Genomic DNA, 21,245 nt, shown 5'->3' on the forward strand with positions numbered 1-21,245 from the left:
GAAGTGGCCTCTCTACTCTGACCCTGCTTACTTCCATCTCTAGGTGAACAAGGAATAAGAGCTGGCCAAAAGGACAGACCTCTATCTCTAAGTAGAAATAAAGTCCAGACAAAAATTCAGCCAGATCCCAGTGGGTAATTGTGAATGTGCTGGAGCTTATAAGAGGAAGTAATTTCATCAGCCTCTAGTTCTTCAGTGATAGACTTTCTCCAAGGCCTGGGTTTCCTAACTATGATCCTATATTGAGCTATCTGGGCTCAGTGGAAAAACAGAAGTATCTAGAGCTTTCAGCAGTGGGAGAAAGTGGAGGATCATTGGGAGAAGCAGGGCTCTTTGCAGCTGGTGGCTGGACTGGGAGAAATGCAAGGTCTCCCTCCCAGTGGAGGCTTTAGAGCAGTTTATAAATGAGTTATAGGTGATGTTATAAATGAAAACACCAGAGGAGTTGTAGATGACACCCTAGCCTCTGGCAGGAGGATGGGACAGAACCTTCTGCTTGCATCCTCTGTGTTTATAATACAGGCCAGAGGGGCAGGATCTGAAGAGGCTCCTAGGGACTCAACCACAAAAAGAGGAGCAAGTAGCCTGAAGCCAAGAAATCCCACTCAAAAAGCTAGTTCATTTCTCATCAGCCCATGCCATCAGATTGAGCCCTTCAAAGGCTCTTACTCAGCCAGCCCCAGGAGGGCCATGGCTTACTCACTCTGGAAGGATGGAAGGGCTGCAGGGTGAGCTGTGGACTTAGCCTTCCGGGTAATGGAGCAGAGAGATTTCAGTTTGGAAAATATGTGTTGATAGCAACCAAAGTCTCTCTTGTTGGAATCTCCATATTCCCCACTGCACTTCACACCCATTAAGTCCTTAACAAATATACCCTCTGGTGAATTCAATCTCTTTACTTCTGTCATTGCAAGGGTCTCCATACTGGCGCCTTGTGTCAAGAATGGATAGCCCTGTGTAAGCAGTCAGGGAAAGGCCCTGCAGTTTGCTGCCCTAGCCCAGTCCATGCTCCCAAGGAGAGCTGGGGCTTCCTGCTGCCCTGAGCAGCTCTCCCTTTTAGGGGCTACTGCTGATCGAATGTGCACAGCTCTATTCCGCCAGTGAGCTCTGGACTGCCCGAGTACAGATGGGGTTCACAGGCAGAGGGTGCCATACAAAGAAACATTTGCTGAATAGCAATAGGAGGAGTGAATTCTGTAATATGGGAAGGAGGCCAGGGTTGGGCTCAGCTGCTGTTCTGTCTGGGGCAGGAATGCAAGGTTTTGTTCCGCCGGCAAATTCTTAAGAAAGATTTAAAGAACTTACTTTTTAACTCTGTATTAGGTATTCCTGGCTGTGTCTACTTTCCATTTTTCTTATATAATTTAGTTTGGAATTGATGCCATAGATGGAATCTTTCCTAACCTCAAGCAATCAGGGAAACGGTCCATGTAGGGTTTGGCATCTGTTGTTGATTATGCATAGAGGAGACGAGATGGGGCTTCCCCTACCCTACCCTGCTCCCCACGTGCCCACAGCCTGGGCCACTCCGGGGGGGCGGGCTCTGAGACACTTACCCAGCAAGCGCATCAGCAAGAACTGTACCCCAATGGCAAATGACTTTTCCTCATGGTTCACCACACTGAAGAGGAAAACAGGAAATCAGCAGTGAAAAGATTCAAGGCTATGCTCTTTCCTGGTCAAGGGGGTAGCCAGCCTCAGAGCAGGTCAGAACCTGCCCTTCTGTGGTGTGGTGAGCCACTTGACTGGCTGGATTCACCTGGCCTCAATACTCCTGTTATGTTAGTGGTTCCCAAGTATGATGCATGGATCAGTAGCACTGCCTAGGCACTTTTTAGGAATACAGATTCTCAAGCCCTGAATCTAGTGGATGGATGTATCAAGAAGAGGCAGAAACTCTGGGGCTGAGGACTAGCAATGTGTGCTTTCACAAGCCCTCCAGGAGATTCTGGTACAAGGTCAAGTTTGAGGATCACTGGTCTACGTGATTTTCAGGGCTACCCAGAGTCCACTTGAAAAGAAAGAGGACAGGAGAGGCAGAGAGCGGAGAGAAAGATGATAGTGGAGTGTTTATGGTGGCAGGTCTGAACAGCTCCCTTAGAGCGTCTCGTACCAGGAAAAGACATCCCTGGTGTAATTAGGGCCCTGAGCTGTCAGCTTCTGTGTACGATTGCAAGAATTCTTTGCCCTTGGCCAGCTCCGTGGGTGTGTGGCTTGCAGCTGCACAGGACTCCACCCACAGTCTCGTGCCTGTCTTGAAATTCTTAATCACTTTTGATCCAGGGACTTCACATTTTTTATTTGTACAAGGTCTTGCAAATTAGGTAGCTGTTGCTGTCCCTAACCTTCTTCCTTCTACAGTGGGAAGTATGCTTGGCTGAGGAAGGAGGTTCAGAAAGAGGGCGGATGGCCCTGCCATCCCAGCTGGGGAGTAGAGCAGAGGACAAGCCCTCATATGAAGTGAAGAGTCCTGACCTGGCCAGCAGAGGCACCTGCTGAGTGACTCGGCCTTGGACTTCGTGCTCTGGGCACACACACTTCTGGTTGGGTACTTGTCAGGAAACAGCATTTGGGGCTGAGGGGACAGTGAGATAGGTAGCTTCCCCAGAGCTCTGCACATAGTTTGTTTCACTCCCACTAACAAAGTTCGGCTAGCAAATTGGAAAAGGAATTTCTTCCAGATCTGCTGAGGGATGCCCCAGTAAGAGGATAATCACTGGAGTGCAGGCAGGGGAGGAAAGGAGGCCCCAGTTGGGACCCGCATGGAAACAGCTTGACACAATTATGCTCTCTTTGTGCCTGAAGGTTCCCCCACCCCAAAGGCCCAGTCCATAATAGGTCTCCCCCTTGTCCTTGTCTTGGTCTTTAACCTGAGCAGACTCACTTGCAGATTCTTAGCTGAGTGAAACCTGGGTAGAGAGATCTTGGCCCCTCCTGGTGTCTGTCCCATTTGCCCCTGACTTGCTCTTGGGTTTCCAACCATTCTCTCTCCTTCCACATCTTCAGCTAAGCTTTGCTCCCAGCCTGTGTTCCCCTGCCTGGCTGGGACCCAGGACTAATAGAAATAATGCGTGAGACACTGTTACCTTTAAGCCTCACCTTCACCATTAAATAGCATTCATTCTGTCATCTTTTCCAGTATCGTTTATCTGTAAGCCTTTTTGAAATCCCAGGGCCACCTCTCCAGTTTTATCTCAGCCCCTAAACAGACTTAGGAAGGAGACATTTTCTAGAAATGTGGTTGAAATGATGCTCTGTTCTCCATGACATCCGCTAGGGATTGCCCTCACCCCCTGCTGCCCAGGAACTTCCCCATGAGATTTCCTTACCCTGTCTCTTCTCCTTTTCATGGCCTCATGCAGACTGTCTTAGGGTCAGAGGATCTACTATGGTCCATTTGACCCTGGGGTGCAAGAGAGGAATCCCACTGAAGTGCCTTGGGTGAAAGTGCCAGTATGTGGACTCCACAGGATGGGGGTAGGAGGAAGACGGGGACAGTGTGAGAAGTGGCCCTCCTGAGCACAGGGTCCTCAGCTGGACTGCATGCAGAACACACACGTGGACCTCTCCATCTTACCCTTGTAGGGTTTAGGGGGCACAGATATAACATGACATAACATGAGAGTCCCACTGCTTCTGTGCTGTAATCAAGTCCTTTGTCTTTGACTCCAGAGTTTCCTAGCTTTTGTAAGCATTCTCAAAACAGCAATACAAAGAAGAGCTTGGTAGCTTTCAGATGAACTTGACAGCTGATTTGTGAATAGAAAAAACCCAGTGATCTTGACAAGTGGTTTCTTCTGCTTCTCCCTCATCTTCTATCCTGGAGAAAACAGGTCCTGGGCACCTAGCTAGCTGTTAATGATTATGATAATTTGCTTAATAGTAATAATTAACCAATATGTAGAACACCCAATTTACAAAGCAATAGATTACATAATCCTGACACTAACACTTTGAGGTCAGTATCTTGCCTGCGCTGCATGAATGAAGACACTGAGGCTTGGTGAGGTTAGGAAACACCCAAGGACACTCAGGCAGTATATGGTGGAACAGAAACTTTGCCCCTGGCACCAGGGCTCTAAGGCCTGTGCTCCTGCCTTTCTGCTTTTGAGGTGAGTGAGGCTAGGAGCGAGTGTGGTGAGGCAGCATGAGGGTGGTGTAGGTGAAACTGAGTGAAATGCTCTTTTCTCCTTTGCAGAGTGAGGTGAAGGGAGGGACATTCCTTGTATAAGCCTCAGAAGCACCACCTGTACTGGGACACCTCTCACCTTTCCTTCCCACCCTGGGCAGCCTCTCCCTTCTGACCTGAGGACTTGGCTGGGATTGTCTCCTTCTGGGCCTTTCCTCTAGCTCTTACTCTATCACTGGAACCTGCCTTATTTTCCTGCCCTGACTTTGTGCATCCAACTGAATTCTCTTCCTTCTTCTCAGTTCTTTCAGGATTTAAAATAAGTGAATCTGCTAGCATTTCCACAATGGGGAGCCAGACAGCCTAGCCTTAACATGTGGCTCAGCGGGGCACCAGCTGTCTTCTTGTGCTAATGTAGAAGAGAGGAGCTAACAGGGCCTGTGTCACACCGGTGCTGTTGGATTGAACTGGGCCACACAACACAGTGCTCAATGCAGAGCCTGACCCAGCTGCCATTAGTATTATTTGCCCATTTTACCAAAAGAGCCTTGCATGTTGTTGTTCATAGGACTCTGAGGGCCAGAGAAGGCAAGTGAGATGAGATGTGAGCAGCAGGGTGTAAGGACAAAGGGAGATGAGGGAAAGTACAAGACAAGGCTGGGGCCCAGGTGTGCCACTCACCGCAGAACCATCATGTAGAGGGGGTTGTGGGAGATGCAGGCTATCAGGGCTGCGAAGGAGATGAGAAAGATGGTCGGGAGCAGGAAGTGGGCACAGGGGATGGGGCATGATCCTGTCTTCGCTGAAGTAGATCTCCCAGTCACACAGCTGCAGTTCAAATAGATCTTGAAGAGGAAAGGGAGGGAAAAGGGGGGAATTTGTCTTGATTCACTTCCAAACACTTCCAACATCTACACCAGCTCTTGCCTGAGTTGCTCTGGGTTAACCCCTCTGCCCTCCAGGTCCCCAGGCAAGGAAGGTGAGCCTGGATTTGGAAGTGGAGAGATTAAGCGAGCATTTGAAGGTGCCCGAGGGGTCCCACCTCCCTCAGTGTTTGGGCAACAGAAATTGTGTTCACCAGAACCAGTGCATGGTCTGGGGTTCAGCAGCATGGGTCGGGCTCCTAGACTTACACCCACATTTGGTGCCCAAGATCCTACCACTGGGCAAGGCCCCCTTATCTTGCTCCGGGAGGAAGCTCTGCTGTGGCCAGGCCATACCTCATGCCCAGCAGTGATGGCTGTGAGCATTGTTGTTTGTGCCATCTGTGCACTGGTGGCAGGGGAAGGTGTAAATAGGGGAACTGATGGAATCCACTTGAGCTCTGGGACTTTCAGGCCTCCAAAGGAGTTTCCTGCTTAAAAGGAACTCCTGTCTGGAAAGGGCCCCTGAGGAAGCCCCTGTTTCAAGTCTGCCAGTCTGGGCAGCTCAATACTATTATACATCTCACTTTGGTGGCCACTGCTTGGCTAGTGGTCTTCGCTTTCCTTCCTATGGTGTCTGATGGCCCAGCCTGTGACCGTGTAAGTGCCATAGCAGTCAGGCCAATATTGGAACTGATGAGCTGCTACACTTCCTTCTGCCAGTCAGTGAGAACTATGCACCCTCTTTACCTTGGCTCCTAGGAAGCACAGAAGTATGTTATATACCACATTGCTGTTATCTTCCTCAGTTTGGAATTTTAACATATAGGGTTTTTTCCCCTTATATTGTGCTAATGGATTTTCAATCTTGATGTACTTGTGCTGTTGTTGGAAACTTGTCAAGATTGTTTCTGGGAGAGGATGAGTCAGAGGTGAGTAAATAAAGATAAGAAAACCACAGAAGCTACCACAGATTCCTCCAACTTAGGACAACAAAGGGAGCATCTCATCCAAGCTCCTCATCCTCTCCCTGTCTGAGAGCCACACTGCTCTGCACACAGAGGTAGCTGGGGAAGCAGTCTTGCTCTGCCCCTCAGAGCAGGGTGGTAGGTAAGTGGGGCTTCCTGGGCCATGCCTTCTGCACAGGCCACAGGGAACAGGTATGTTTCCTTCCTTAGGGGAATCTATGGTAACTCATGGACTTCCCACTACTCTTAGGAGAAAGAACGCCTAACTCCTAAGCCTGGCCCCAGCCTGCTTCTGGGCCAGCAGGGCCCATCTGCCTTTTATCTTGCCCCCTAAGCACGCCCTGGCCCTTGCTCAGGCTGTTCCCATTATCTGCAAAACGTTTCTCCCTGGTCTTCCTAGGTTTTCTTCTGCTGCTTGTCAGTTCTAAAGTCACCTCCTCAGGGAGGCCCCCAGGCACTCTCTGTCCTATGAAGGCTCTCCCAGCACGGGTTACTCTCTAACACTATCTTGTGCATTTATTGGCAAACTCTGTGAGAGCAGGGACCCTGTTGAAAAGACCCACCACTACATGCTCCATGTCTGTGGCTGTGACCAGCACTCACTATTTGTTGATTAACGAAACAAATGACAAGTTGGTTCACTGCTGACTAATCCTAGAAGGTCTGGAGCCACAGTGCTCAGAGAAGGAGGGACAGGGCCTCCCCAAGTGAACACATGAATGTGGCTGTCCCAGGTGGAAGGCTGGCGGCCAAGACATACATGGCCTTGAGCACAGATGCTCCACAAGAGCCAGACCTCTGGCTTCTATTCATAGAGCTGCCATGACTTCAGGCCAGTTGTGAGTCACACCTGGGAGCAGAGGGCTTGAAGCAAATGTCCTTGACCACTCCTCCTAGCTCTGACCTTCCAGTTAATGTCACAGAGGCCCTCTGCTCTTAGTTTACCTAGGCCACTCAGGGAGGTTTTGGAGCAGGGCAAGAATGTAGGGCCCAGCGGTGCCCCTCAGGACCTTTCAAGCTGAGGCTCGAGGGCCTCTGCGGAGGAGGGTGAGTGCTGTGACTTGTTTCTGCTGTGAGCATTGTCAAGTCTGGAGAATGAGCTCATTGAACATGGGCCCCTTTTTAACTGGGTTTGGGCTGGAGGCATCCAGACATGACCCTAAGGCAGGGGAGGTGCAGAGAGGGTGGATGGGGCTCAGAGGAGACTAGGATGCTGGTAGAGTCCCTGAGTCAGAAGTAGTCTTCAAGGATACACAGTGAGCTCTAAGACTGTCTGGGGCGCCTCCTGACACCAGGGCCCCAGCTGCCCTCACCAATTGCTTGGAGTCTGCAGAGCTCTTGTTGATGCTGCTGCAGCCAGCATGGCAAGGAGAAAGGTACTCGACTCCATTGTCTCCGCAGACAGGGTGGAAGATGGGATCCGGGCACGAGCAGTCCCTGTGGCAGGCAGGAGGCTGCAGATGTATAGAACTTGATGTGCTGCCAGCAAAACAGGAAACAACGAATCAAACAAAGAAAGACCAAAGAAATAATTCTACACTCCAGCCCAGTGTGAGTTCCTGGCCTGGCTAATGGGCCTGTGTGTCTCTGTTTGTCTTGGGCCAGTGCCACCTTGGGATCAGAATTATGCATGTAGGAGCCAACAATGACTCTGCCACTGTTTGGGGTTACAGTGCTTCTGCATTTCTTCTGACATTTGCAGCTTAAACCCACCAATTACTCAGTTGGAAAGGCTTGGTCAGCAAACTCCCTGCCATAGTAGGAGTCAAAGTAACCAACCAAGCAAGATTCTGATGAGAGAAATGGCAGATGCAACAGGAGAGTCCCAGGCAGTGTTTGCCTTCCCTTCTCTTCCAGATAAGCTCAGGCTTTGGGTGGGAGCAGGACCACTTGAGGCAGTTGGGGTTGTCATTGGCCACCTGTCTTCTGGGCCATGCAGACATTATCCAGGTCACCGCATCCTTCTGAACTTCACTGGCTTATCTGACTGTTCCCATCCTCCTTCATACCTGATATTCAGGATTTTGGGGGAAGGTTGTGCTAGAGGTTGACAAACTACAGTCCAGAGGTTTGCTAAACTACTACTACTAATGATAGTTATGATTTATGGAGCATCTCTTATGTGCCAAGCACAAGGCCCTAGGCCTTTTCATGCACAATCATTGCAATAAGTCTACAGTTAATTATTCACTTTTTGTGGATGAGAAAACTGAAACTTAGATAAGTTAAGTGACTTCCCCCAACTAGTAAAGAGCATCTGGAATAGAACTCAGGCCAGCTTGATGACAACCCCCTGAGCCCAGCTCCCCTTGAAAGCTGCCAAAAAGCCTGAAGGGTTCTATCTTCTCTCAGTCCATAACCAACTTACAGAGAAGCAGTGTGTTCCCTTCTCTGAGCAACCCTCCTTTCCCCATACCCCTTCTCTCCTTCACCCGCCAAAGACAGAAAAGGTTATTTCAAAGAGAAAGAGAAAACACCAAGGCTGAAAGGTACAGCATTTCCAAATCTTGTGACCTCATTAGGCAGAGTTCAAAAGAAAAGGTTGCTGCAAGATGGGACCCAGGGGAAAAATGAACATGCTCCTTGCTCAGCATGCTTCCCCTCACAGGGCTCTAAAGCCCTTCCTGAACACGAAGCCAGACCTAAAACTTCTGACCTATATTGCTCTATGCAAACTGACAGGTAGACTTCACTTGCCCCCTCCTCCCCTGTTCTGGGTTTTTAAGTCTGCCATCACTTTCATTGTTCTCTTCTACATCTTTTCAAGTATCACTTCATCTTTCTTCAGCAGCTTAATGAGATTTGGTAATTCTAGCTGGCTCAGAGCTGATGCTAAACATAGCATATTTCCTGGTTTCTGGGGCTCAGGTTTATCCTGAAACCAAATTAATTGGTTTTGGACACTTCTTTAAAAAACAGAACCCTGGGCCAGGGATTTAGCTCAGTGGTTCCACCGCCTGCCTTGCAAGTGCAAGGTTCCGAGTTTGATCCCCAATACCAAAAAACAAAACAAAACAAAACAGAACCCTAACTCTGATTACTAGTGGTCTGCTAGGATCTTTTGATCATCTTATAATGGAACATACTATTTAAGACCTGATTTTCTAAGTTGCTACATGAGAGATCAGATCAAAAATGGACAGAAGCGAGGAGGAAAGAGAAGGGAGAAAGGAATGCATATGGCAGCCAGTCTAGGCTCTGTAGCAAAGGGTACCTCCATAGTCCTTATTCCCATTACCTGGGAGGGTAGACCTCGGCCACAGGTGGGGTGGAGCATCCCATGAAGAACAGAGGGACACAGAGGATCATAGAGATGGTGGTGATGGTGGCAGCCACACGGGGCATGGTTTGCAGAGGGAAAACAAAACGCTTCATGAGGATTCCTCCAAACAACATCCCTAATGCTGCAGCAGGGAGGTTTACAGCACCTAAGGATGGAGAGAAGGAGCTGGTCTGGGTGCACAGCCTGGGAGCACTAAGCTGGACCACCAAGAAAGGGGCATGAAGGAACACTGGATATGTTAAATTATCGAGGTAATTGCTGGCATCAGCTGAGCATTTACTGTTTGCCAGGAACATTTAGAGAGTTATCCTCACCAGAGTATCCTGCCTGCGCAAAGGCATAAAGAAGCAGAGCTCTTGCCGCCCAAGAAATGTGGGCTGAATATGGATTTATTAAGCACCTTTTATCATCTGGCCCTCACTGTATCCTTGCTGTGACCATATGGGCTTTGTAGGGCAAAGAACATGACTCCTGATCCACCAGTTAGAGACTGAAGGCCAGAGGGGGGCGCCATAGCTGAGGGCCATAAAGAAGTCAAGGGGGCAGGGGAGTCATCCTCAAATCTCATGTACTAACATCTTGCCAAATCCATAGGGTAAAATTCACCAAATAATGTGGGTTGGGCCCAGTAGTTCACTTGGACACTTAGTGAAACCACATCCTCAGCTGCAAAAAGTGCTGATGCTGGGACCTGCTTCCATTCTGGTTTCATTGACCTAGGTGGGGGTGAGCATCTGAGCTGTGAACAGCTCTCCAGAGGAGCACAGTGTCCAGCTGGGTTTAGGACCACTTTACCAAAGCAGATGTGTTCAATTTCTTGAATGAGAAAGGAAGAAACTCAGGAAACTTTTGTTTTTTTCTTCCCAATTCCACTCACCTCTCTCCTCTCTTGACCCCAGTGATATCAGCTGGGTCAGACATCCAGCTCCTTGGCCGGGAGGAAGGCAGACCCTAGCCTCCACCCACTCCTGAATGGAATAATAAGAGTCCCAGAAATCTGCCAAGAACATTCTAAATTGCCAACCAGGAAAAATGTCCTTAAAATTCTTTCTCCTGGGCAAGTCCTCTGTCTCCTATCTGTGTCCGGTTCAACCTTTGGGCGTCCCTGGGCAGATGGCAGAGTGCCCAGGCCCTCCTTCAATTGGCCCCACCCAGCTCCCACTGCACCCTCTGGACTCACCAATGAGAAAGTTGGCATAGGCTGCAGAGGTGCCATACTGCTTCTCTAGAAACTTGTTGAGGAATGTGGAGAGGCCGGCGATGACAGAAGAGAAGGTGCACTGGGCCAGAACCACCAGCACAAAGAGTGGGTTCATGAGCAGCCTCAGGAAGATGCGGGGGAACCCTGCAAGCAGACTGCCGTCAGGGGCTGGACCAGGGGTCTCCTGGCTACTTCTAGACTGGCCACTTTCCTGCCTCCTCCCTCCAGATAACTCTCCTCTCTTCCTTAGGGCAGAATCAGAGGCACCAAGATGTGCAGTGGCCAGTCCTGGAGCACACAGCCACGGGGATGCCCATTCAACATGCTCATGGGCTAGGATGAGGAGATACCTAGGAGAAACCCAGTGGGAGGGAGGCAGATAGAAATAGGACTAACATAGTTTGCCCCACCAAGAAGGTAGGAAGTGGGGGTAGAGATTGTCTGCCTGAATTTGGTTCTGCTGCTAGCTGTGAAGAACTAGCCACCAGGGTCTTTGCAGAAGCACTCCTGAGTGCAGGTAATGTTGGAGGCAGGCCTACAATTATGGACCACTTGCTCTCCTGCTCTGACTGCCCCTTGCCACACACCCAAGCCCCTTCCCCAAGGCTGCTCGGTTGATCAATTACTTTTAATGAAATCCATCAGGGAGCCTCTTGACCTGACCTCCTCCATCTTTCTTGTTCCATCCTCTGTCTCAGGAGAACTCTGAAGGTGAAAACAGGGGTGAGTGTTAACAGTCCTTCCCTGGACCTGTGACCTTGGTCTCAGGCTCAGGGCTGGCAGGTGTATATGGGAGTGCATCCAGAGGACACACTCTTGAAGCAAATATTGCCTGTATTTGGTGAGCCTGGTGCCTTGGCTGGAGACCAGAATGAATGTGTCCCAGTGGCTTCTGTGATTCCTGAGGGCATAGTATTTCATATTTAACTTTCACATGACTGATGCCCAAGGTGCCTTCCTGGATCCCACTCCTTGTCTATATGTCATGGCTATACTTCTCTCCTGCCCTCAGGTTCCAGGACTTCTGGCTTATGGAACACTGGGATCTAGAATGCACTGTTTTAGCTCTTTCTATCTGTTTTCTCTCTGATGTCCCTGCTTCCTCCTGGGCCCAGAGTGAGTCCTGCTCAAGGCTCTGTTCTAGCCATTCCTTGGCACCTTCTGGGTACACTGCTTTGTGAAACTGCCTCCTTCTTTTGATAGCAACAGCCCCAGCTCCAGGCCCCAGGTCTGGAGCACCACACAGATGCCAGGCCTCTGAGTTATCCCACTATTAGGATCCTCCAGGGAGCTCGTGCCAGGAGCAGGCACTCCATGGACTGAGTTCTTACTCCACACTGAGCACTGAGCATGCTCCACACACATCATCTCACATCTCACAGCTTCCTTCTAAGATAGCTAGTCTAATGATCTCAAGTATTTTAAATAAGAGGAAGCTCTGGAACAAAGCACCTTGCCTAAGATCACTCAGCTAGTTTATAGGTAACACAGGTGCATTCAAACCCAGGTTATGTGATCCACCCTCCATCCACCAGGACTTCCTGCCAATCTCTAAAATTCTTCCCTAAGACAAGCCAAGGTTTTCTACCCCACAGATGGACCTCATTTCATCCACCTCATTGCCAAACACTGAGCTCTTTTTTTTTTTGGTACTGGGGATCAAACTCAGGACCTTGTGCTTGTGAGGCAAGCAGTGGAACCACTGAGCTAAATCGCCTGCCCCAACTAAGTTTTATTTTTGACTCAAACGTGGGTACAGACATGATCTCCTTCTCCAGTCTGGCTTACAGCTGGGTCCTTCACAGCAGCCCTCCAGGAACATCTGGCCTTGCTCTTATCCCAACTGTCTGACAGCCATGCCCTGGTCCTCAACTGTGTGCTCCATCTCTTACCTGAACTTCTTCAGCTCTTCCTCACCCCCAACCTCAACCCAGCTTCTCTGTTACCACCAGGTGATCACCCAGTCACTGTAGTGCCCAGGATTTTATGGGACACTTCATGTGTAAAGCACAGGCTGTAGACATGTCAGCCTCACATCAAGGGCTTCTTTTCCTTGTTTTCCATTGTCATCATTCCCTGATTTCTTTCCCCAGATAGTCTAGAAGGTGGACTGTCACCCACCTCAAAATAGTCTCCACTTTCCACACCCATTCTTACACTGGTCAGTGCTCAGAGCCCCCCTTCTTAGTCCTACCTATTCAACTTTTATGGGCTCTCACCTCTATCCCAATTTAGATAAACTCTATGTTCCCTGGAATCCTCCAAGCCTCTGAGAAGTCCTCCAACATGACCTTGTTTCAGCATCACCCAGAATTTGCTTAACTGGCTGTAGCTTTTCAGTTCTATTTATTTTCTGTGCCTGCCTCTCTTTCTTAAACTCATACAGGTAGAGTCATGGTCTCTCAGAAACTTACCTCTACTCCTCTGGGCATCGTTCGAGGAAAGAAGAAAAAAGGAAAAGAGGTGAGAACCAAACAGGCTGAAGAAATGAGCAGGCCCAGCCACCAGGCTCCAATCCATCGAGGGTCACCTGGGCTCAAGTTAACTTTAGCTAAAGAGAAACAAAAGGGTAGAAATGTTTGTTGAATAATGTATGTTCTCACATTACTAGAAAGAGAAATTCTATTCAGGGAGTGTTCTATTGACTTCTTCCCCCAGTGAAAACAAAGCAAGCCTCGAGCTAGAACCTTGATCAGGACAACATTCCCTCTTCAGGGATTCTGGTTTCCTCAGAGAATTGAGGCCACTGCACACAGAGCAGAGCATTAGCAAATCCCCAGGCTGAAGGGACAATATATTCCCTCCCCTCCAAGATTTTGTTCCAACCCCATTGGCAAGAGTAATGGTGGCAAGAGCTGATTCTTCAGATGGCTTCCCATGGTCCAGACCCTACATGGTTTACATCTGTTATCCCACTGAGGTTGCTGAGAAGGTGTTGAGGTAGGAGTTACATCTATTCACCTCTAGCTGATCAGGAATTGGAGATCTGGCAGGTTAAGTCCCTTGTCCAAGGTTAAGGATAGTAAGTGCCATTTCATTGGTCAATTTCAATCTTACATCTTCTGGGTGCCCAAACTTATACTCTTAACCACTGAACTCTACTACTTCTCAGCTTTATTGATCCTTCCTGAGAAAGGGGTCTGAGGAAGCAATCACTCAACAATGTGGGCTGCCTGGCCATCAAGGGAGAACCCTTCTCCTGGCCATTCTCCCCACACCCAGAAGTCTGCCATTGCCTTTGTGCAAACAAATTATGAGCACAGGGGGAAGAGAAGGTGGCAGAACAGTTCAGAGTCACACAGTGACAGACATCCCTGGGAACTGCCCCAGGTGGCTTGGGGGCTCAGTTACTGGTCTCTTTGGGCAGCCAGGAATCAGGGACCAATTTAAGAAGTGCCAACAAAAAGGCAAAGATGGCTTGATCCTGAAGCATAAAACTCTCTCTGGCTTGCCACTTCCACCTGAAGTACAGGCAATTGACACTGTGGTCTGACAGCCCCTAAGGAGAGCTGTCTAAGTTCTGGCAGTAGGTCAGGTTTAGCATCTGGCAGATTCTTTGTGAGACAGGCAGGCCCTCCCTGTGCACCAGACACTGGCAGGGCTGCCAGTACATCCTCAGGAAAGTGGCAACTTCAGACAGCACCCACACACTCCCCATGCTTCCCTCCCTCTTGGTTGTGTTCAAGCAGCTTCCTTCTTCCCATCACTGCCAGTGGAGATCCCACCCATCTGTCATGGCTCCATACAGACATCACACTCCCAGGAAGTCCTCCCTGGCTGCCTCATGCAGGAGTGCTTTCTCCTGATCTTAAACTTCCAAAGTGGCCAGGCATGCCTGTAATCCCAGCATTCTGGGAGGTTGAGGCAGGAAGGTCATAAGTTTGAGCCCAGCGTGGACAACTTAATGACTTGCAGAGACCTGTCTGAAAATAAAAAATAAAGGTCTGGTGATGTAGTTCAGTGCTAAGGTCCTAGGTTCAAGCCCCACCACCACAATAAACAAAACAACCAACAAACAAAATTCAACCCAACCAACCAACCAACAAACCACAAAAAAAACTTCCAAAGCACTTTGCCATTCCCTCTGCCACACTGCAGACTTTTCTGTATTGTGGGAGGCTAGGAGAAGACAAAAGACATGCCCACAGAGGCAAGAAGCCTTTGCTGAGCTGGGTGCAGTGACCCAACACCTGTAATACCAGCTACATGGACGGCTGAGGCAGGAGGTTTGCAAGTTCAAAGCCAGTTGGGACAACTTGGTGAAACTTTAGTGTCTCAAAAAAAAAATTGGCTAGAGGGCCTGGAGATGTAGGTTAGCATTCTGGTTCTCTAAAGGTTGATTCAGCATTTGTGCCTGGTCTATGGACTATAGTTTCTCATTCTAAAATGCTCAGTGATTTAGCCCATACCATTTTTAGAAGAATATGAGCTCACATCTGTTAACCTCCTAGCATATATTAAGCTTACTATAATCTTTACAACTGCTGTATTTTTTACTAGCATTTAGAGATGATGAAACTGAACTTCAGAAAGATGAAGTTACCGAGATCCCTCAGGTCATAAAAGGTGAAAACAAGATTAGACACAATTCTGGTGCCTACGCAGGGTAAAGGCACCATGCTACACTCTTCTGGATGAGTCATAATCCATAGGTATGTCTTATGTAGTGTTTCTTTTTTCCTTCAAGAGTTCTTATTAAGTCTTTTTATTTTATTTTATTTTATTGTTTTTGTACCGGGGATCGAACTCAGGACCTTGCACTTGCAAGGCAGGCACAGTGCCACTGAGCTAAATCCCGGCCCTCTTTTGTTTTTAAATAATCAGCAGGATCTTGATGAACCAGAGAAGTACTTTTAATGCCACCATCAAGATGAGCAGCTGCAAAGACCACTCCCGAGGCCTGCCCTAGGTCTTAAGGTTCCCACTGCAAACTTCTTGAGGGTAAGAACTGTATTTGTGTCCCCACAGGATCCAGCATGAGCCTGGTGAGGGGAGGCAGAGGCCGTCTTCTTCTGGCTGTCTGAAGGAGGGAGGGAGGTGTCAATGAACACCTACAGTTGAAGCCTCATTCTCTGCTCTGATTGGATGGGAAATTGTGTAGGGATGTTTTATGGAATTGCACACACTCACCTATGTCAACCCTGCCGTAGTCCACAAAGATCTGCAGCATGACAGAGCCCAGCAGGTACCCAAAAGCTGGTCCAAATACAGCAATGGCAAATAGGATGGCTAGAAATTAAAACAAGGGAAAGGAATCTGAGGGTACTGAGAAGGTTGGGCAGCCCCAGGCTTCTAAACTGAGGGATTTCTGACATGTCACTCTTCTGTTCCCTGGCTCTAACAAGCCCATGCCTATGGCATCTCCCATGGAGAAGACCATAACTACTCAAGATGCCATGACTTATAGCACCAAGCCTGTTTTTCCTCCTGCCACCTGCCAGAGAGACCTGCTGGATAGGAAGGAAACAGCCCTCATGGCATTTTTAAATGCCAGCCCAGGGGTGTGTTGATGAGTGAATTTTCCCACTGGTACAGTGCTGGTGACCCTGGCAGAAGTTTCTGGGGTCACAGAGCTTATGAGTGTGGTCTGTCTGGTGTGGGGCATGGGCCTGAGGATGCCCAGTGTGACTGGCTCTAAGGGAAGGATTTGGGCATTCAGGTGGTCATCTGCTGTCTGCTTTGCAAGTGCCAACATGGCCCGAAGTGGACAACTCAAGTAAGATGTGTATGTCCCAGACCTGACCACAGGACTGGAGAGCTCCAGGAGTCGCTACCATATTTCCCCCAAAATAAGACTTAACCATAAAATAAGCCCTAGCATGATTTTTTAGGATGCCCATAATATAAGCCCTACCACTAAATAACCCCCAGTAATGACCATCAGCCAAATGAACACTTTTAGTACATCCATTGCAATACGTGATAGGTGCATTGAATTATAAGATAATATTAACATAAATAAATAATATTATTGACATTAACACTTAAAATAAGTGATAATATAAATTATAATTAAGTACTTGTAAAGGCTCAAGCAGGTACCTTTGGACAAGAGGTAAACATCTTTGTAAACAGATAAGCTTGAGACTTACTGCCAAGTGACCAATCAGAGTACAGACACACACACAGATAACATGCCCACTTGATAATGAACAGACGTGATTGTATCTTTTTCTCTCCAGTACTGGAGATCAAACTCAGGACCTTGCACTTGCAAGGCAGTTGTGGTGCCACGAGCTAAATCTCGGGCCCTGTATCTTATATGAATCTTCATAATTCAATAATTGTGTTGAATCAATATACACTTCTATGAGCAGGCTACATGGACAAGAAAGTGATCATTTAAGGAGAGTTCTATTGTTGGACATGAGAGATTTGGGGCAATGTTTCTACAAGAAATAAGAGTCACAAGAAACTCGGGCCAGAATTTGGGGTTTGGAGAGTTATGATGATTTTCCAGAAGAAGATGCCATGACTGTATTTGAATAAATGTATTTTTTGTACATGAATAAATGTAGACTGTTATACATGAAAAAATAAGATCCACTGAACATAATCCCTATTGCATCTTTTGGAGCAAAGATTAATATAAGACCCGGTCTTATTTTTTTGGAAATATGGTATTGACTTAGGACCTACATTGTGCCCGGCATGGGCTAAGTGGTTACAGACATTAGCACGTGTAATCCCACCCATAATCTTAACTCCATCCTGCAGGCACCACACAGCTGGGGGTGAGTCGACATTTGTGCCAGGTCTGCCTGATCCAGACCCAGAGCTCTGTAGTCATTTGCTGTGTTATGGGCAGAAAGCATCAGAATGTCTTTTAGCCCCCAGGGCCTCCGCGAGTGCTATGTTCTGGACCCTCCCCACAGTCTACTTCAAGCCAGTGACTCACAGATGTACAGGGGCGAGTTGTTGGGCTCTGCGAAGTCATCCACATAGGAGATGCCAAACGGCTGAATGGGCACGGTCCCGATGCCCGCCAGCAGCTGTGCGATCACCATCAGGCCCCACATGCTGCTGGTCTCCTTCCGCACATCCTGCATGGTGTTTGAGCACTTACTAGGGGGTAGGTTATGCCCACGCCTCTGGCAAAGCTCCGTCTGGACACGGCTGAAGTTCCCTGCAATGAGAGTGCCCAGTGGTCGCCACCTCCCGGCTGACCTCCAATCCTGGCCTTTCTCCCAGACCTCTAGGGAAGGGCCCCCTGAGCATCACTCCTCCTGCTTAGCTGGTGGGATGGACTCTGGAGACCAAGGTGAAAGGGAGCAGACTGTGGGCCACCACAGGAGCAGCCCTTCCCAGGTGGGAGAGGAAGCATCTTCTCATGGTGTCCATCCTTTCTCCTCCACAGGTGCTATGGAGAGGTGAACGCGAAGGATCAGTATTTCCAGCCTGGAGGAAAGGGCCACCCAAAAGATAAAATAAACACATAATATAGGAAGTTAAGAAATTAGTTTTATTCCTAGGTAGCTGTGTCATGTTGAGCAAATTTCTAACCCTCTCTAAGCCTGTTTCCTTGAAACAGAGACTGTAAGGTAAGTGGATATGGAGATTCCACAAAAGCCACTGAGAATTAGAAGGCTGTGGTTCTACAAAGTCCGAGCATGTGAAGCTGGACACTGTCTTAAGTCAGCAGGCTTGGTGGCTGTACTAGCCGTCTGGAAGGAAGGTTGGTGTGGTTCAGTAATGCTGCAAGGCTCCCCTTCTCAGGACAGCACTTTAATCTAGAAGAATACAATGATAAAACACTGCTGAGAGACCCAGGACTTATCTCCTGCCCCACTCAGGAATCCTTCCATCAGCACTAACCCTGTCCCACACCCAGATATGGTGTAGTGCTGGCAGACTCTTGCAGAAGCCCAGGGGGAGGTTCTGGTGGCCAAGGCCCTGCAAGACCAAGGGATGTTGGAAAGGCTGGGCCAGAAACCTAGGACCTGGGTTCTAGCCTTGCATCTGTGACTCTCTTTGCCAGTGTCCTTGACTTTAAAAGACCATGGATTCTAGCAAGAGGCCAAGCACAGCAGAGGGTGGGAGACCATGGTGGGCCAGGTGGGCAGGGTGGGCTTACTGCTCATCCACTGCCCTTGTGGCAGCAGCCTCACAGGACACCCAGCAGTGCTAGTCCTGAGACTGAATCATGAGCAAATGTGCAAGTTTGGACTGAGGGCTGCAGTGGTTGCCTGGCCCAGGAAGGAGTCAGGTACGTACACAAACCTGCCTGACCCAGCAAACTATCACTCAAACAAACCAGCATGAGCCCTCCTCTGCTTGCTCCCCTGGGCCAACCTTGACCAAACAGATGCATTTCTAAAAGGCCAACATATACTTAGGGTTCCTAAATAAAAGGGCTGCCGCCAAGTTTTCAAATAGGTATTCCAAAGATTCAAAACATTTTCAGTACATTTTATATGAAGAAATGAATAAAGTCTGAGTTCCCTGGAACCTGTCACTTTTAAGTGTGCTTGGCTAAGCCATTCTCCTTCATGTGACAGTGGCTCTCTGTAGTGTGTTGTTTCAGAACCAAAGGGGTGACAGAGCCAGGACTACATTATATTCAAGAATGGTTTAAAGGTCATCCGAAGGCAAAGAACAATAAAGGAAAGAGGTGAAAATACTTGGACCCTGTTCCTAGTGTGGCTACTGAAGGAGCCTGTATAGGTCCAAGTAGCACCCCCTTACAAATAGTGTAGGTGATGCTTGCTTTACAGAGGAATGCACAGCACCAAGTCCTGAAGAGATACCAGGACCATGATTCACTCTATCTTTGTTTGCACAGTTACGTTGCCAGTCATGACTGGGTGGGCCCTGTGCTTAGGTGGAGATGTGGAGGTGACAGAAAGGCATAGGCAATGCCCTTACAAACTCTTCAATCTACTGTGGTCTGCAGATCATGGAAAAGTCAGCCATGATATTGTGAGACCAAATCAAAACCACTATGAGACACTACTTTACACCTAACAGGTAGGTTATTATCAAAAAACCAGAAGACAACAAATGTGGGCAAGGTTGTAGAGAAATTAAAAATAAAATAACTGTGTGGCCCAGCAGTTCCACTTCTGGATATATAACTAAAAGAACTGGAAGCAGAGACCTGAACAAATATTTGTATACCACATTCACAACACCAGTATTTATAATAACCAAAAGAGAGAAACAACCTAATGGTCTATTGAGGGATGAATGGATAAACAAAATATGGATATACAATGGGACATTATTCAGCCTAAAAAGAGAGTTCTGACATATGTTGTAATGTGGATGAGCCTTGAGAACATTATGCTAAGTGAAATAAGCCAGACACAAAAAGACAAACACTGTATGACTCCATTGATAGGTGGTATCTAAAGTAGTCAAATTCACAGAAACAGCAAGGAATGGCGGGTATCGGGGCAGGATGAAAAAGAAGGGAATGAAGTAAATGGATACAGAGGTTCACACTGGGAAGAGGAAAACTCTCTGGAGATGGATGATGGTGGTGGTTGCATAACAGTGAAATGTACTTAGTGCCACTGAATGGAAATTTTTTATGTTATGTATATTTCGCAGGTCGGGAATTCAGTTCAGTGGTTCTGCCACCTGCCTCACAAGCACAAGGTCCCGAGTTTGATCCCAGGTACAAAAAAAGAAAAAAAAAAATTGCCTGGCAGATACTGGGACAGGGGGCTAGAGAACAAACTGAAGCGGTAGAAAACCCAGAGTTGTAGGGAGGAGTTGTTGCTGCTAGAGAAAGAGGCCTCCTGAACTGAGAACCTACAGGCCCCGCACAGAAGATAGGCATGGAGAGGGGCTGCAGAGGCCGAGAGGAGCAGCAAGTGGAGCAGCACCGAGGTGGGGAGGCCACGGTCTGTGAGGAAAAGTGAAGTTCTGTGTGGTTGGCAAGCCCTGACCTGCATTCTAAGGAAAACCCCAGAAGGGTGAAGATCTTGAGGGCGGCAGTGCAGTGAAGACCCTGGGGGATGAAGGCTGGGTTTCAAGGCCCAGGTGTGAAGGGGAGGGTTACTCTGTCAGAGGTGTAGGAGGTGGGAGAAGTGAGGTCCCCGGGGGAAACAGTTAATTTTGGATAAACCTGAGTAGTTTGTCTCATGAAGATGAGGTGTTTGAACTTTGTGGCAGCGCTGTGTGAAACAAGGCCAGGCTGTTGCAGGAGAAGCTGTTGGGGGGAAACAGAGGGCCAGAGAATAAGGGTTTCTTTTAAGAATGCTAGTTCTTCATTTGCTGATTCTTGTCATTTTATTAAATTCACATTTGTTAGAACTTTGTTGCTGACTTGGCTAGCAAAAGCATTTTTGTGGGATATTTAATGATCAGCAAAGACCATAAAAATGTTGACTGCCTGATTAAGTCTTCATATGGCACACTGCACGGTCCACCAATGCCACGAAAATCCTCATGGAGTTTCACCTAATGCAGTCAGTATCCAGCCAGCAGAGTTCTCTGGGGACCACTTAATTGTCATTAACTTTTAAAATGTCACATTACATGCCAGAAACTGCTTTTATTAAAAATGTGTATTTTTAAAAAATCATCAGTTGGCCCCAAGTACATCCAAGTCTACTGAGTGCCTCTTGGCCAATTCTGCATTCCATGTTGATTCTCAATCTCCCAATAACACACTTTTCCTTACGCCAACCTGATTGGGGGTCTAAACCTATCCCACATCAAGCTCTCACACCTGTAAAATGGAAGAGCAGTTAAATGCAGTGAGACTTCTTCCCCCATGGGCACTGGCCTCAGTGCAGCAGCAGCTGGCGGGTCAGAGGCCTGGGGTCAGGTCTCGCTGCCTGGCCTTGTATGG

The 21,245-nt window shown here is 48.2% G+C and overlaps 1 protein-coding gene and 1 long non-coding RNA gene across 3 annotated transcripts in view; one reads left to right on the plus strand and one right to left on the minus strand.

The window, feature by feature from the left end:
* The window catches only part of Slco2a1 (solute carrier organic anion transporter family member 2A1), an 81,407-nt gene that overhangs the window by 3,712 nt on the left and 56,450 nt on the right, over positions 1-21,245 (minus strand). Inside the window, exons 5-13 of one of the 2 annotated variants that reach the window (XM_004834261.4) lie at positions 17,343-17,570; positions 15,575-15,673; positions 12,859-12,995; positions 11,071-11,149; positions 10,424-10,588; positions 9,199-9,388; positions 7,274-7,439; positions 4,811-4,974; positions 1,557-1,621 (exon numbers count right to left, since the gene is read on the minus strand). In XM_004834261.4, coding sequence (XP_004834318.1) covers positions 1,557-1,621; positions 4,811-4,974; positions 7,274-7,439; positions 9,199-9,388; positions 10,424-10,588; positions 11,071-11,149; positions 12,859-12,995; positions 15,575-15,673; positions 17,343-17,570 — 1,293 coding nt within the window. The remainder of the gene's footprint in view (positions 1-1,556; positions 1,622-4,810; positions 4,975-7,273; positions 7,440-9,198; positions 9,389-10,423; positions 10,589-11,070; positions 11,150-12,858; positions 12,996-15,574; positions 15,674-17,342; positions 17,571-21,245) is intronic. The other variant, XM_087186169.1, reaches the window with a different exon arrangement.
* On the plus strand, positions 1,616-21,130 carry LOC106009014 (uncharacterized). The gene is made up of 4 exons (XR_001183200.3): positions 1,616-4,112; positions 12,831-15,096; positions 15,269-15,385; positions 17,802-21,130. It is a non-coding gene; the product is annotated as an uncharacterized LOC106009014 (long non-coding RNA).

The sequence above is a fragment of the Heterocephalus glaber genome, unplaced genomic scaffold, assembly GCF_053883595.1.
Source record: "Heterocephalus glaber isolate CG9 unplaced genomic scaffold, H.glaber_assembly_v1.0 deba00001504, whole genome shotgun sequence".
Taxonomy (NCBI): domain Eukaryota; kingdom Metazoa; phylum Chordata; class Mammalia; order Rodentia; family Bathyergidae; genus Heterocephalus; species Heterocephalus glaber.